At 40.9% G+C, this 13,700-nt stretch overlaps 1 protein-coding gene across 1 annotated transcript in view; it reads left to right on the plus strand.

Moving 5' to 3' along the window:
- Window positions 1-4,351, plus strand: part of tprg1 (tumor protein p63 regulated 1) — a 32,291-nt gene extending 27,940 nt beyond the window's left edge. Inside the window, exons 6-8 of the mRNA XM_080770144.1 lie at window positions 1,369-1,522; window positions 3,773-3,988; window positions 4,231-4,351. Coding sequence (XP_080626270.1) covers window positions 1,369-1,522; window positions 3,773-3,967 — 349 coding nt within the window. The 3' untranslated portion in view covers window positions 3,968-3,988; window positions 4,231-4,351. The remainder of the gene's footprint in view (window positions 1-1,368; window positions 1,523-3,772; window positions 3,989-4,230) is intronic.
- Window positions 4,352-13,700: the final 9,349 nt, after the last annotated feature.

The following is a 13,700-nucleotide window of genomic DNA, read 5'->3' on the forward strand; positions in this document are numbered from 1 at the left end:
GCCAGGCTCCGTCTAACCGTCAACGTTTTACTTGCATGGTCTCATTAGTCAAAAGCCTACACCTCACTCGCAGAGAGATGTGGGATTTTAACGTGGAAAGAAAGGCATCTCTTTCTGTCCAATCAGGTGTAAAGGTAAGTGAGCGTGTGAAGGAATGCGCTTGAATATTAACTTCACCTAAAACAAGTTCTGACATGGCTCAAATGATCGCCCAAGGGAAATATGATATCTTGAAGCATTAATTGATGTAATCCACATTTTAAGGAGGTATGGAAATCATCTCATATACGTAGCCTTATACTCTTGCGGCTATCCAATTTTAGATTATGTTATATGTAAATACTGCACAATAGGGTAAATGGTATGGGGATGGAGCTTTAGTGTTTAATGATTGTGTATGTTTGTGTTTTGATTAGTATGGCAGTCTTATTCTACCCAGAGACGAGAGCGCCACTGACTAACAGTAAATAGAGCTTTGTATAAGACCTTCACAGGATTCAATCCAATGCCAACATCATTTCAAAGAGGGACTCTGCAGGGTTTAAGAACTATTTTTGCTCTAAGCCAACTGGAAGTCTCATCTTCAGAGGTTTCATTTGGCTGAAAAGAGATATGACCCAAGGGCATCGTCATTAAATAAATGACAAAAAGATAGAACGGCTAAATAAATAAAATATGATGAGCACACTGTAGATTACCTCTAATCCTAGTAAACATGAGAGTGAGTGCACATAAAGCATGAGCCCTGAACAAAGATTATATATTTTGTCAGGACGTTTGCAACTTTGCATTGGTACCGTGGGGTCAGTAGGCAAATAGACTACATGAAGCACTCTGCATAAATACTTTAATTAACAAATAGCTGGATAACACGATACACATTGTCGATGACGTGCAGAAATCGTGTACTGTATGTCCAAAACTGTTATTTTCAGTGAATGAGGAAATATGAACCTGTTCCAATGGATCCAGTGTAGTTATTTTAGCGCTTGTTAATACTTTTCATTGATTAAATTTGTATAAAACCTGGAGATACAAGATTTCTTTCTGACATTGGCAATATACTATAAGTTAAGTTATCACCTGTAAATAGAAACAATTAATCAACCAGTCAATTATTCTGTTGATGTATTACGTAGAAATGTCTAATATGCAGAGCATTCACATTTGAGTGAATTGCTTGTCGTTGCATATGCAATTGTAAGATGTCTTGTTTGAGCTCACATAACTTATGAGCATTTACTATAATTTTGTTCTTTTATAACCTTATTTTATGGTAAGTAAAAATGTATTGCTTGATGATTCAAATGGTTTAAAAACATAATGAAATTATAATAATGGTAGTTGCTTCCTCTTGGTTCTTGTCAGGAGGGAAGGAGAGGGACTGCGGATCTTCTGGGACCGGAATAGAGAGCCCTCCTTCACTTCACGGTGGAACCCTTTCACCACAGACTATCCCTTCATTACCTTCACCTACCACCCTGTGAGGGACATCAACGAGAACTTCACCACCCTCTGTGATGTAAGTCAAAGACCCATCAGTAACACGGTGTGGCAACAGTTTGATTAGTCACACAGAAAGCATTGATCCGCAGCATCATTTGTAATGTATCTGCCATGACATGTTGTACATGACTCATGACTTCTCCTCTGTCACCAGTCGGTGTAGTTACAGGTAACTTCTGCATGCCTAAGGAAATGATTTTCCTTGGAACTGGCGGTCAGATAACGGATCAAAAGGAGTAATTAACCATAACTGAGGGCTGCATGTTTATTTGCAGTACCACTTATACCAAACGTAATGTTTGACAATACGACATTCATTGTGTTCACGGTGAGTGCCTAACTCGTTGTTTTGACAAAACTACGATAGAGGTGATGCAGTGTTTTGAAATGCTGTTTGGGAATAACTGCATAAAACAAGATGCTGGTACAAAACTGAAATTGTGGAAGTTGGGAAAGAGATGAGGTATCTTGAACCAAGCATAGCATAACATTTCACTTGTACCATGGAATAAATATCAGGTTTCTACTGTACCTGTGGTACAGTAAGAGAATAATACAACATGTGCTCTGGAGAGTGCAGAACTTCCAGTGCTGACTGGTTAGTGGGGGACTCCAATCCGAGTCCGATGTCACTCCACAATGTCCCCTTTGGCGACGTTCCAAAAACTGGAAGTTTACATTTTCATTATTTTTTTTTGTTTTGCTACGCACGTTTTTGGTCAATTGGGTCCATAACCAACCTTTTGGTCAATCAGGTCCATAACCAACCTTTCCATGATGTCTGGTGCAAATCCAGTCCTACTAATAGACTGATAGACAGTCAGACAGACAGACAAACGGTCAGTCAAACCAGGGGTTCTCAACCTGTGGGTCACTCACGACCCCTCGGGGGGGTCCTGAAATTATTTTGGGGGGTCCCCAGATGATTTTCAACAAAAAAAGGGGGGGGGGGATTGGCTGGAAAATGGAAATTGAGAGTTTACATAGTACACATAGTGCATGCATAAGCTTTCCTTAAAGGGACACTTCACCCTTTTTGCAAAAAATATATGTTAATGACGTTTAGAAGCTTTAGAACACTTTCCTGGGGGTATTTATGTGTGTAATATGTGGTTTTAGATATTTTAGATTGTAGCAGTGAGCCTGTTGTCTCTGATGTCATGGACACTGGTCTCACTACCTTCCTGGACTACAATTCCCATACTTCTTTGGTGCACTGCTCCTCCTTGTGGATACTGGATAGGGGGGAGAGCTGTCTTACTGAGACATGTAGTGTAGTCCAGGAAGGAAGTGAGCCCAGTGTCCATGACATCAGAGACAACAGGCTCACTGCTACAATCTAAAATATCTAAAACCATAAATACCATAAATTACACACATAAATACCCCCAGGAAAGTGTTCTAAAGCTTCTAAATGTCATTAACATATATTTTTTTGCAAAAAGGGTGAAGTGTCCCTTTAATGATTATATCTGGTTTTAGTATATATGTGATGTATTTTCTCAATTATTAAGGTTATTGACATTGTAGTGGCCAATTTGTATTGATGGTGGGATGGGGGGAGGACATGGCTAAAGCATTTTCGGGGGTCCCCAGCCAAAAAGACAGACAAACGGATAGGGGTAGGGGCGGAAACATTACCTCCTTGGCACAGGTAATAATAAGAATAATACTCAACAAGTGCGTCTAATGCTGCTGGGCGCTTTGTCATACCATAGTCTCACACTCAGTGTGCAAAAACCCGGAAGCCAATCGAGCAAGAATGCAGCTCAATGGGTGTCTCGGTCCTTGAGAATGAGAGGTGTGCCTTACAGGGCCCCTTAAAGAATACCCTGAGCGCAGACAACTTAGGCGTCACAGCAGACGTGTGATTTGACAGCGACTTTGACCCCTTGGCCTCTGCCTCAGTCCTCCCTCTGCTTCCGTCTCTCTTCCCACACACCTTTTTCCATCTGCATCTGCCAGGGCAGCACCTCCTAGCTGACCTCTAGATGGCAGAGCTGGTCTGTTCTAAAAAAAAATTACACTAGAGAGATTTTGGTTTTTCAGGTTATTTCCCTATTTATATACCTTTTGTTGGGGAGGGGGGGGGGGGGGTGTATTTGAAGTAGATGATTAATTGCTATGGATCAGAGGAGGATGGAATATGCCATTGCTTATTGAAGAATGAAGACGCAATGGCCTAATTATTTGCCAAGATCGCTCTAGAGTCTAGAGTAAAAAGAATAGGCAGACACAGAGACCCTCTCTCCCCTTTGGTCCACAGATCCAGAATTTCCGTGAGCAGCTCAAAGACGCAGCCCAGAAAGCCCATGCCTTGAAGCCTGTTCCTGGGAAGGCCAACGGTGTCTTGGAGCTGAATCAGCCCATCCTCGTTGAGGCCTATGTAGGCCTCATGTCTTTCATTGGCAACCAGAACAAGCTGGGCTACTCCCTGGCCCGAGGGAACATTGGATTCTAAGACCTTCTTTTCTACATTCCAGTTAAGACTTTTTCTAGTTACTGGCAGATATACGGTGAATATTTTTATATATGCAGATATTTGGTTAGTTACGGTTTAAAGATTATAGCGGGATGGTGCTAGGATGCTTCTCTATATGCATGTTACAATGTTTTGTTAGACCTATTTATCTGTTTTCCTGTTTTGGAATGTGTAGATACTTCAGTTAACCTTGATCGCTAAAGTGCGCTATATGATCTTTCAATTACACGATACACTCCCAGTATGTGCTGCAGGAAATATCCATATTTCACCCCAGCTGTTGAAGAGATGATGGCTCCCCGCTGATCTCAAGGAGCTTTGAGTCGCTGCCGCATCGGTGATGTGGTAATTTAATACAGTCGCAACGGGAGCCCCTTCTTCATCCCCCAGTTAAAAGTTAAAAGCCCATCCCTGTGCCACTCAGCTCCTTAGAGGTTCACTGGAGCATGGGGGCACATTCGTCTGTTTGGTTTTTATCATTCATTCATAGTGAATTATTACAGAGGCGTAAGGTGCTGGGATTTCCCCTAGATCTGTGTGTTTGTGTTGATGTACGGATTATTGTTTGTTTTGTTTGGTGCATCACTGACAAACAATTCTCTCTCTCTCTCTCTCTCTCTCTCTCTCTCTCTCTCTCTCTCTCTCTCTCTCTCTCTCTCTCTCTCTCTTTCTCTCTCTATATATATATATATATATATATACACAATGCATGCACACACAGTGAAAATAAAATGAGAACACTGCCAAAGTGACAAATCCGTTTGAACATCCTAATATGAGAACTTTGCCTACTATGCTTCAAATGACGTGTATTCTCAGGCTGGAGCTTCCAGTGTTCCACAGCCTGACTGTGGCACCCTGCAATGCCAAACTGAACTGGCTCACTCTCCATATCCTGATGTGATCTTGTGCACTCAAGATTTGTTTTTACACCCATTGTTGCAGAACAGGTCACATTTTCATACACAATGTTTTGAGTGTTTAAAAATGCAATACTACACTAATAAAATACCAATTTTGTGACTAATTCCCATCATAATTTGGAACACATCCTTTTCTGATTGACACATGTAAAACAAACAAACAAAGGCAAAGTCGTTTTTGAGCCATTCTCAGCCAGGAAACGAGGTCAAGTAGAAGGTCGCTCAAACACAAGCAGCTGTTATTGCAAAAGGTAAAGTATACGTTTAAGTTTAGCACCTTGAGGATCATGTATCATAACCGTAGGGTTGGAAGGGGTTAACGCGTTTCCTCCCAGGATGAGGCCGTGCCTCTAATCCTGGATCAAGCGCTGCTCTGCCCCGGAGCAAAGCACCTCATCCATATTTCTGCTCTTCGACTTGTAAAAGATGTACAAAGAAAAGCTGGATTAGCTGCCAGAGAACATATAAAGTAATGTATTGAGGGCGCCTCCAGATCATAACTTTGTGCAAGATTGCACAACTGGGTTTAAAAAGGAATAGCTCACTTGAAATGTTTTGAATATGCATCCAGATTTTTACTATGTTCTGTTTCTGTCCATATTGAGGTTATGTAATCGGGGCGTTGCGTGACGTGCCGTCTTGGAGCAGGCGTTCACATTAGCCATTTTGTGTGTGTGTGTGTGTGTGTGTGTGTGTGTGTGTGTGTGTGTGTGTGTGTGTGTGTGTGTGTGTGTGTGTGTGTGTGTGTGTGTGTGTGTGTGTGTGAGAGTGTGTGTGTGAGAGTGTGGTGATAGATAACTAGATGCGATACACTTGATACAACATCAATAGCCAGTGTTGTCGTAATAACTCTTTCATTATCATTCAGTGGTGATGTGTACCTTTTGGTTTCCATGGTTGTGCATAATAACAGTAATTTCAGTCATCATGTGGAACCAACCTTTATTGTGCTGGCATTCACTTCACTACAGCAGGCAGGGGGAAAGGAATGAAGCACAACCCTTCATGAACCCCTGCTGTACTTAAAACTACTTCTTCAACTCTAGGTTATTGTTTATTATATCAAATTCAGTCTTCCTGATTGTGAGTGGGGAGGGATATATTTAGTTGTACTTTCAATTCATTGGGAGAATAGCTATGAGCATCTCTTTCAGGGCTCAACATCTGGATAAGGGTGCTTAATAATAATTCTTAGTTGCACGCTGCTGTTGCTCACCAGAATTGGCAGATCTATAAGCTCACAACGTGTAGATCTGCTGTTTTTCGGTGTGCGAGAGCACGCAGCCGTAAATCAACTGTATATACAGTATATGATTAGCTTCTATAGCGCTATAAAAGCGTTATAAAAAGGTAGGCATGGGAGTGTACTGTACGTTTCTGTGAGCAAAGTGCACTCAGGTGAGAGAATATAGGTGTGTCCTCTCACCCTGTCCTTAGATGTACCTTTTGCATCAGAAGCATTATGTTCAAGACCAAAATGACTGTTATTAGGCTGCTGCCTAGCATGTACAAGCAATGAGTAGGCTGTGTTTTTCACACCAATTCACGTGCAATTAATTAATTAAGCACATGAACCCTATTCTGAGGCAAACATTCTGTGAAAGTAGCAGCTCTATAAGCTCACTACGTGTCACGCTGTAATTCATGAAGATTGTGCACTTGTTGACAAGTTTTAGGTTTTTGGCTAGATTTGGGCATAAGGCTTTCCAAAAACGTCTTAAACGTGTTGGGCTCACCCCCTACCCCTAGTGGTCTGTTTGCAATGAATCCAAGATAGGTCAGTATATGGTTGAAACCCCAAATAATTGATAGAAGAGATTTTTTAATGGATTCTGTTAGTTGGGGAGAGTATGTTTTGCACTCTGTGTGTGTGCATGCGTGTGCGTGCATGCGTCCATCCGTGTACAGCTAATCTCCGGCACTGTTGGCACGGCTGATGCCAAATTGCACACACCCTCCCTGGATGTCAACGACGAACCTCTTCCCCAATTTTTTAACAGCGGCCTGTTATAGCGCCACCATGAGGCTGACTTTTGCAAAACATATTTCTTTACATTACTCGTACACATTTTATCCATACATCACACAAATCTATATACAGTACACTATCTCTATAGTCATATCATCAACTGACCTGTCCACCCATATTCAATCCCCATTGGCTAAGATTGCCTTCCAAAGTTTGCAGGATTGGTCCGTTTTGAACAAAATAAATCACGTGTGAAATGTTGCATGCACATTCCCACTAGGCAGAGGAAGAAATGCCACTTGAAAGTTTTCACATCAGCCTCATGGTGGTGCTATAACTGGCCCATTCGTGTTTTTACACCGATCTGTGTAAAACTTTGTATGCAACTATGCACACTCCCTAGAGGCCAAGGAAAAACCTTTGACCTGCATTTTTCACATCTGCTCTTTATAGCGCTATCAGGAGGCAACTTATGTAAAACATTTTTTTTAATCATTTCTATCCCACGATTTTGTAACCCATTTTTCACCCCTGTGTCAATGATCTAATGTGATCCTGGTCTCTGCACACCCTCCGACAACCTGGGGAGAGCAACGGACGGATGCTTCCTTCATGCATGAGTGTTCAAGTTGCTCCTTTACACCTGACAGGGGGGAGTTTCCCTGGTTGGACCATCAGGCGCCCCGGCTGGCCAGGGGGAGGCCGTTTAGAGACCAGGATTACACACACGGCTCCGTAATGCAGCGGCGGCACCGCTCAAAAATCCTGCAATTCCTTCCTTTCCCAGTCTTGTTAGGAACAAGACTTAGGGATCTTAGGGATACGATTACGGTAGGTAGTCCAATGTCTCACTTTCTCCACCTTCTTCTTCAGTATAACTTTTAGTTGCACAAGCTACTGTATGTTTACAGTGTTTGCAATGCACAATGAATTATTCATGACTGGAATTATGACTTGTTTGGAAATCATCAAAATGCCTGGTGTAGTGTGATTAAGCATCAATTCCTCAAGATGTCTTCTTGCGTTAATGGAGTCAAGAATGCTGCTTAGTATTTTACTGATTTACAAGAGAAGATGTGTAAATGTGATTAACCTTTATCACTCTGCTGTGCATTCAGGCGTGTACTGTATCATTGCACTGGTGAAAAGCACTGCATAGACTCACAAAATTAATCACCTTCAAGGCCTTCTAATGGGTGCATTCCATTCTGGAAAGGTAAGCTGTTGCCTGGGGCTAAAGAATATGGCTTAGCCGTCCAATTATTTTCCACAGGTACAACATCAAACTGATCAACTGGCAGGCTGCTGCACCTCTGCTGACAGTTGCTAAAGATTGGCATTAACACACACCCACTGACACACACACACACACACACACACACACACAATAATCCAACGCAGTTCTGTTTAGGTTGGGTTTGTCCCAAGAGAAATCTATGGCAATCTCTGAGATTTACCTTAATTAATTGTCTTTTGGTGTGTAGTCTATTTACTGTGTACACTGTACAGTGTTCTTAATATATTATATTAACCCTAGCGTCCCTATTCTGGGCATGTACTGTGGGCGAACATTAGACAAAAATAAACAAACATTTTATTAAAGTATTCAATCTACAACTCTCAATGCATTGCAACGCTACACATTGTGAGCTTGTAGATCGACAATGGAGGGAGCTACGTATAGACTCCTGAGGGACCGTGGTCAATGGAGTATGTCATTTAGGTGTTCACACTCCCAGAATATTCCAGAGTCCCTAGAGAATTCTACAGCATTCTGCAATTTTCTCTTCATTTTCTTTGGTGTGTGAGCAATTTAATGTACAGCATTTATATATTCTTAATTCATGAATGCCATATGAATTTTATACTGTACATGAGCTAAGCTAAATATTACCGTAGTAAGTAAATGCCTAAGCCTTTTATATTGAGAGAGAGAGAGGTAGTGTTGTGTATTACTGGATAAACCAGCATTTACTGTACCTACAGTACAGTATGTGTGGTTGGTTCTTCCCATTTCTAACCACAAGAGCTCTTTTAAAAAATAGCCACTCTACTAGCTCACACAGTGTTGCATCGTGATTCGCCACACATTGTGAGGTTGTAGATCTGCAACTTTTGGAAGATTTTTGGAAAGCTTCTCCAATAATGATATACCCAAAATAGGTCAACTTGCAGCCCGGTCATCCACGTCTCCTTCCCTTTTTGCAGCTCCCAAGCAGTCCGTTTGCTGGCTTGTGATGTGAGGTGAGGTTCTTCTCGTCTCCCCCAAGTGGTATTTGATTGAGAAAGTGAGAGGCCCAGGAGCTCTCCATCAATGCCCATGACCCCGCTTGGCCCCGGCTAACACCCAGAGCTGCCTGAGATGCTTCAGGCGAGTAGTAACATAAGATAAAGTCTGGGTGACACTTGCAATCCTGGTGTGGCACGCAGACTTCTCAAATACCTTCTCTGAAATACCTGCAAAAGCCCTCATGCATATGCCAACTGGGATACCAAGCGTTTCTCTCACGGGTCATGCAACCTCCAGTCACCATTTTCTTTTTTTTCTCTGACGTCTCCTCTGTGTTGTTTGTTTGGTAAACATGTTACACCTGTCAAAGGAATGCTGGTTGCTAACAGGGCAAGTCCAAAAACATTTAGTATGTTGGTTGACACTTTCCCTCCTCGCACCTCTGTCTTTTCCATCTGTTGCCCTTGCAGCAGTGATACTGTAGGAAGTGTAAAGGAGCGAATGTGTGTTTCGAATGTGTGTTTATGTGTGCGTGCATGCACACACATACACCAGACGTTTGTGCGTACAATGCATTGCATGCGTGTGTGTGTGTGTGTGTGTGTGTGTGTGTGTGTGTGTGTGTGCATGTTTTTTCCATGCACACGCATGTGGGCTACTGTCTGGCTTTGCGTTCATGCAGAGCAGAGATACTGTTGTTATTTATCTACCACCCCTCCACCCCCAGTCTGTCCCCTCACCCCTCAGCTGTCACTGTTGTGTCTGGAACCCCACGGTGAACTCAGGGGGCTCCTGGAATAACGTCAAATCCACCCTCCCAGCTATGTGGAACGTTTAGTTGACCAGAACACGCCCTGGATTCTTGTCATGGAAAACAAAAGCATGCAGGAAATGTTGTTTCTTTAATCACCGTTGTATGTTGTATCTTTAAAGTGCCTCTACATGGCAAGGTTATTATAGTTTGTATTCAAGTTTTGTATTATTTTATTCATTTTAGTTTACTCGGTTTAGTTTCAGTTACAGTAAATGTTAATTTTTAGGTTTCTTTTTAATTAGTTTCAATAAATGTTTCAGTTTATTCGTATTAAGGGGCAAGATTTAAGAAGTTCAGAAAATACATTAGGTTATACAAACGCATCACTTTGTGAAAGCAATTGACTTCACCAATGTCTCCCTCATGCTTGCTGTTTTGACAGATTTCACCAATATGACAGTCAATTTAACTAAATTAATAGACGAAACAAAATATTCATAATCTGTCTATTTGTAATGTATGTAATTTTGGTATTGTAAGTAGTAGATATTAGATTTTGTTTCTTTCTAAAGACTACTTTTTATTTTTATTTCAGTTAAATCATTTTTTTCCACACTTAGTTTTATTTAACTCTAATAACCTTGCTATGCAGTTGAAAGAAATGTCAAATTCATACTTTAACAAATGAATAGCCTCGTGTGGCCAGACTATCACATTTTTCACTGACAAATGAATGCTTATTTTCATTACCAGAAATTAATTAATTCATTTAGATGGCCTTCAGTAAGTGGATGTGTGATTTTTGCCTAATTGATGTACAGTATACTGTCACCCACATCCAACTGTCCTGCACCAAATTACGGAAATATGGACTGGTTTGCAATGATCACTGCCACATCTGATCTATCTAGCGTCATACAATACTTAATGATATATCAGCAGTATTTACTCTATATGTAGCATCCTACAACGCAACAGATTTTAAACATTATTTCTGCAAGAATTTATATTAACACACTGCAAACCAAATACAATATGTTTTTTATAGACTACACTTATAGACTACAATATCTACACTGTATATATTGATATGGGAATTATATAAGCCTAGTTGGTCACTAGTTGTGACCTCTGTTCAACCTCTGAGTCTTACCATGTCTGTTCAAAAGTCACTTTGACATTGGTACTTTTGACAGCCCAGACATGCACACGGTAGAATCGCAACACTGAAACACGTACAATAATGTGTGTACATTAAAATCCAAGAGTGTAAAAATGTCTCCTCATTAGTTAAATTAATCCTCAGGATTCTGTGCTGCACATTACATTGTGCAGCACTATACGCCACCCCTTACGTATGACTTTACCATACACCAGTACTCGTGTACAGTCAGTATGTACTTGTGACATTTGTTTACAGTATGCTTGTTGTGGACCTGTGAACTCAGTTGAATTACCATTACACCAGGACCCCCAGTTTGATATGCGTTAGCCCATGGAACCCCATTTGATCAATCTTTATCTCAGTGACCCCAATCTACGCTGTAAAATCCACTCTGTTAGTGTAGAAATGATGGAACCAAATGGAACGGTGCTTTCGGTTCATAAAAATATAGCTGGGGACCCTACGTAGCTCTGACCCCCCCTTCAATGACAACAGGCTAATTTATCACTGCAGGGCTTCTTTCACATTGTGATGACTCACCACAATACGCCTGCACACTCACTTTGGGTCCTGACGCACTGTTTAAGTAATGACAACAACCCAATGTCAGAAATCAAGTTGTTTATCTGCACCAACATTTTTGTGGTCGAATTTTGTATCCGTGTTGAAAGTCTGTCTGCAGCATGTCACAAGTGCTGAGATAACAACATCCATTAGAAGAGATTATATCTGCAGGTTCAGATCCAGATGGTAAAATTGCAGTAAGTGATTTTCTTTTCTTAAACTAATTAGCTACGTAGTGTTTATCCATTAACTGGGGTCGCCATGTCTCTCCAGCTCTTTAGTCAACACTTTAGTAACACTTTTTGCATAATTTCCAGGTAGGGATACCAATTTTATCCAACCAGGAAAGAGATCTCATACGGGATACAGAATAAACAAGGGACATTAGAAGTGATGACAAAAGGAATAATCAGACAAAACTTTAACTTTTTTAATTTTTTTAAACAAAACTTTAACTTATAACGCTATAAAATTGAAGGTTCTCCTGATCGTATGAAATTGTCAATGGCAACCCACCTGTCAATGTATTGGCAATGTATTGGCAGGTGGGGTATACGTACCGGTACTTCAGTTCAGTTCAATATTTCATGAAACATTTACCGGTACTTAAATTGGAGAATTGCTGTTATTAGAATGTACTCCAAGTTAAAAACAAACAAACAAAACAAAGAACATGAAAAAGCTATTCAGTAGGCCTACTACAGATAGTAGCGAGAGTTCTTGTAACTACACAAAACCAGGAAATTCTAAACTACTGCCCGTCTGTTGCCTGCAAGTGCCTACCTTGTGCATGGATTATGAACTAACAATTCCACTCTGCTTTTGCATTCTAAGACAAATTTACAATTGAAAAATAATCACAAAGTTCATAAGAGCATGTTGCTTTGAGGGGGATTGGTATAACCTGCTTGTGCAGCATTTTATGTAGCCATGTCAATCATCCCTTCCCTCCTTTTAGGCTGGCCCCAAGTGGGTTGGGCGACCTATAGCACTGCTGACAGGCTACTGGAGAGGCTGCACAGACAGCAACACAGGGGCCGCACCTTGAGATCAGGGAGTCTGCCAGCCCATACCCAGCCCCCACCTCCATACACGTACGTGCACTGCGCGCACAAACTGCACGTACAGTCGTACACTAACCACACATTCACACCGTGACTCTCTAATATGCATGCACACCATGACTCTATGGAATCTGATACCCATAATCAAGACTAAGAAAAGTCCACTGCATGGTCTGCACTTCTCCAACACACTTTAGGCGAGACTGATCGCTGAGGAATCCGGGTTCAACAAGACTCGGTTGACATGCATTCCATAATGCACTTGTGAGTGAGCACCTTTTTTTTTATTTGATTTATTTTTCCATTCAGAATTGTGCAACTGTGTTTTAAATCAAGTCATCTTTACATTGCATTTGTTTGCTGGCAAGGAATTTATTGTTCAACTGCTTGCCAACAGGGGGCAGTAACTCCTCACTTCCTCAATCAGATTATGTGATTGATTTAGAAGAAGCACAGCCTGCAGCACAGGTCTTGCATGACTTGGATTAGAAACACAGGTCTTCCAGCCGTTGCATCTAATGTATTTAATTTGTCTGCTAAAGATTGGTGCTCCAAGTGCCCCAGGTTTGTATGAGTAACTACTTATTTACTGAATGCAAAGAAAGAATAGTTTTTTAAACTAATGTTTCTCTTTATCATAGTTGTGGGCAGTGGGCCTATATGTCATTTTATCATTTGGATTAGACTTCATGAACTATGTTATTTCAATCTTGATAGAGGTTATTGCTATTATTCTTACTTTTAGTAGGCCTTAAGTAGGTTACTAATGGAAAGTTGGTGGACATTTTAAATTCATTCTTAAATCAGTAATTCTGCTTTCACAAGTAGGTTTTTTTTTTACTACTTTTGAAAAGACAAATTATAGCCTACCGCCCGGTATGCTGTTATTTTACAATCAGCATATTCTATTAAAATTACTTACCTATTCTCTCGTAAGTAAACCGTATTAATACTTGAGTAAGATATTTTAGTACTCTTACAGCAGTAGTACTAGTAGTTCTAGCAACTTGATAATTCCAGCTATTTTTGAGTGTATTTAGCCT

The sequence above is a fragment of the Protomyctophum bolini genome (genome assembly GCF_963924005.1).
Source record: "Protomyctophum bolini genome assembly, chromosome: 8".
In the NCBI taxonomy this organism is placed as follows: Eukaryota; Metazoa; Chordata; class Actinopteri; order Myctophiformes; family Myctophidae; genus Protomyctophum; species Protomyctophum bolini.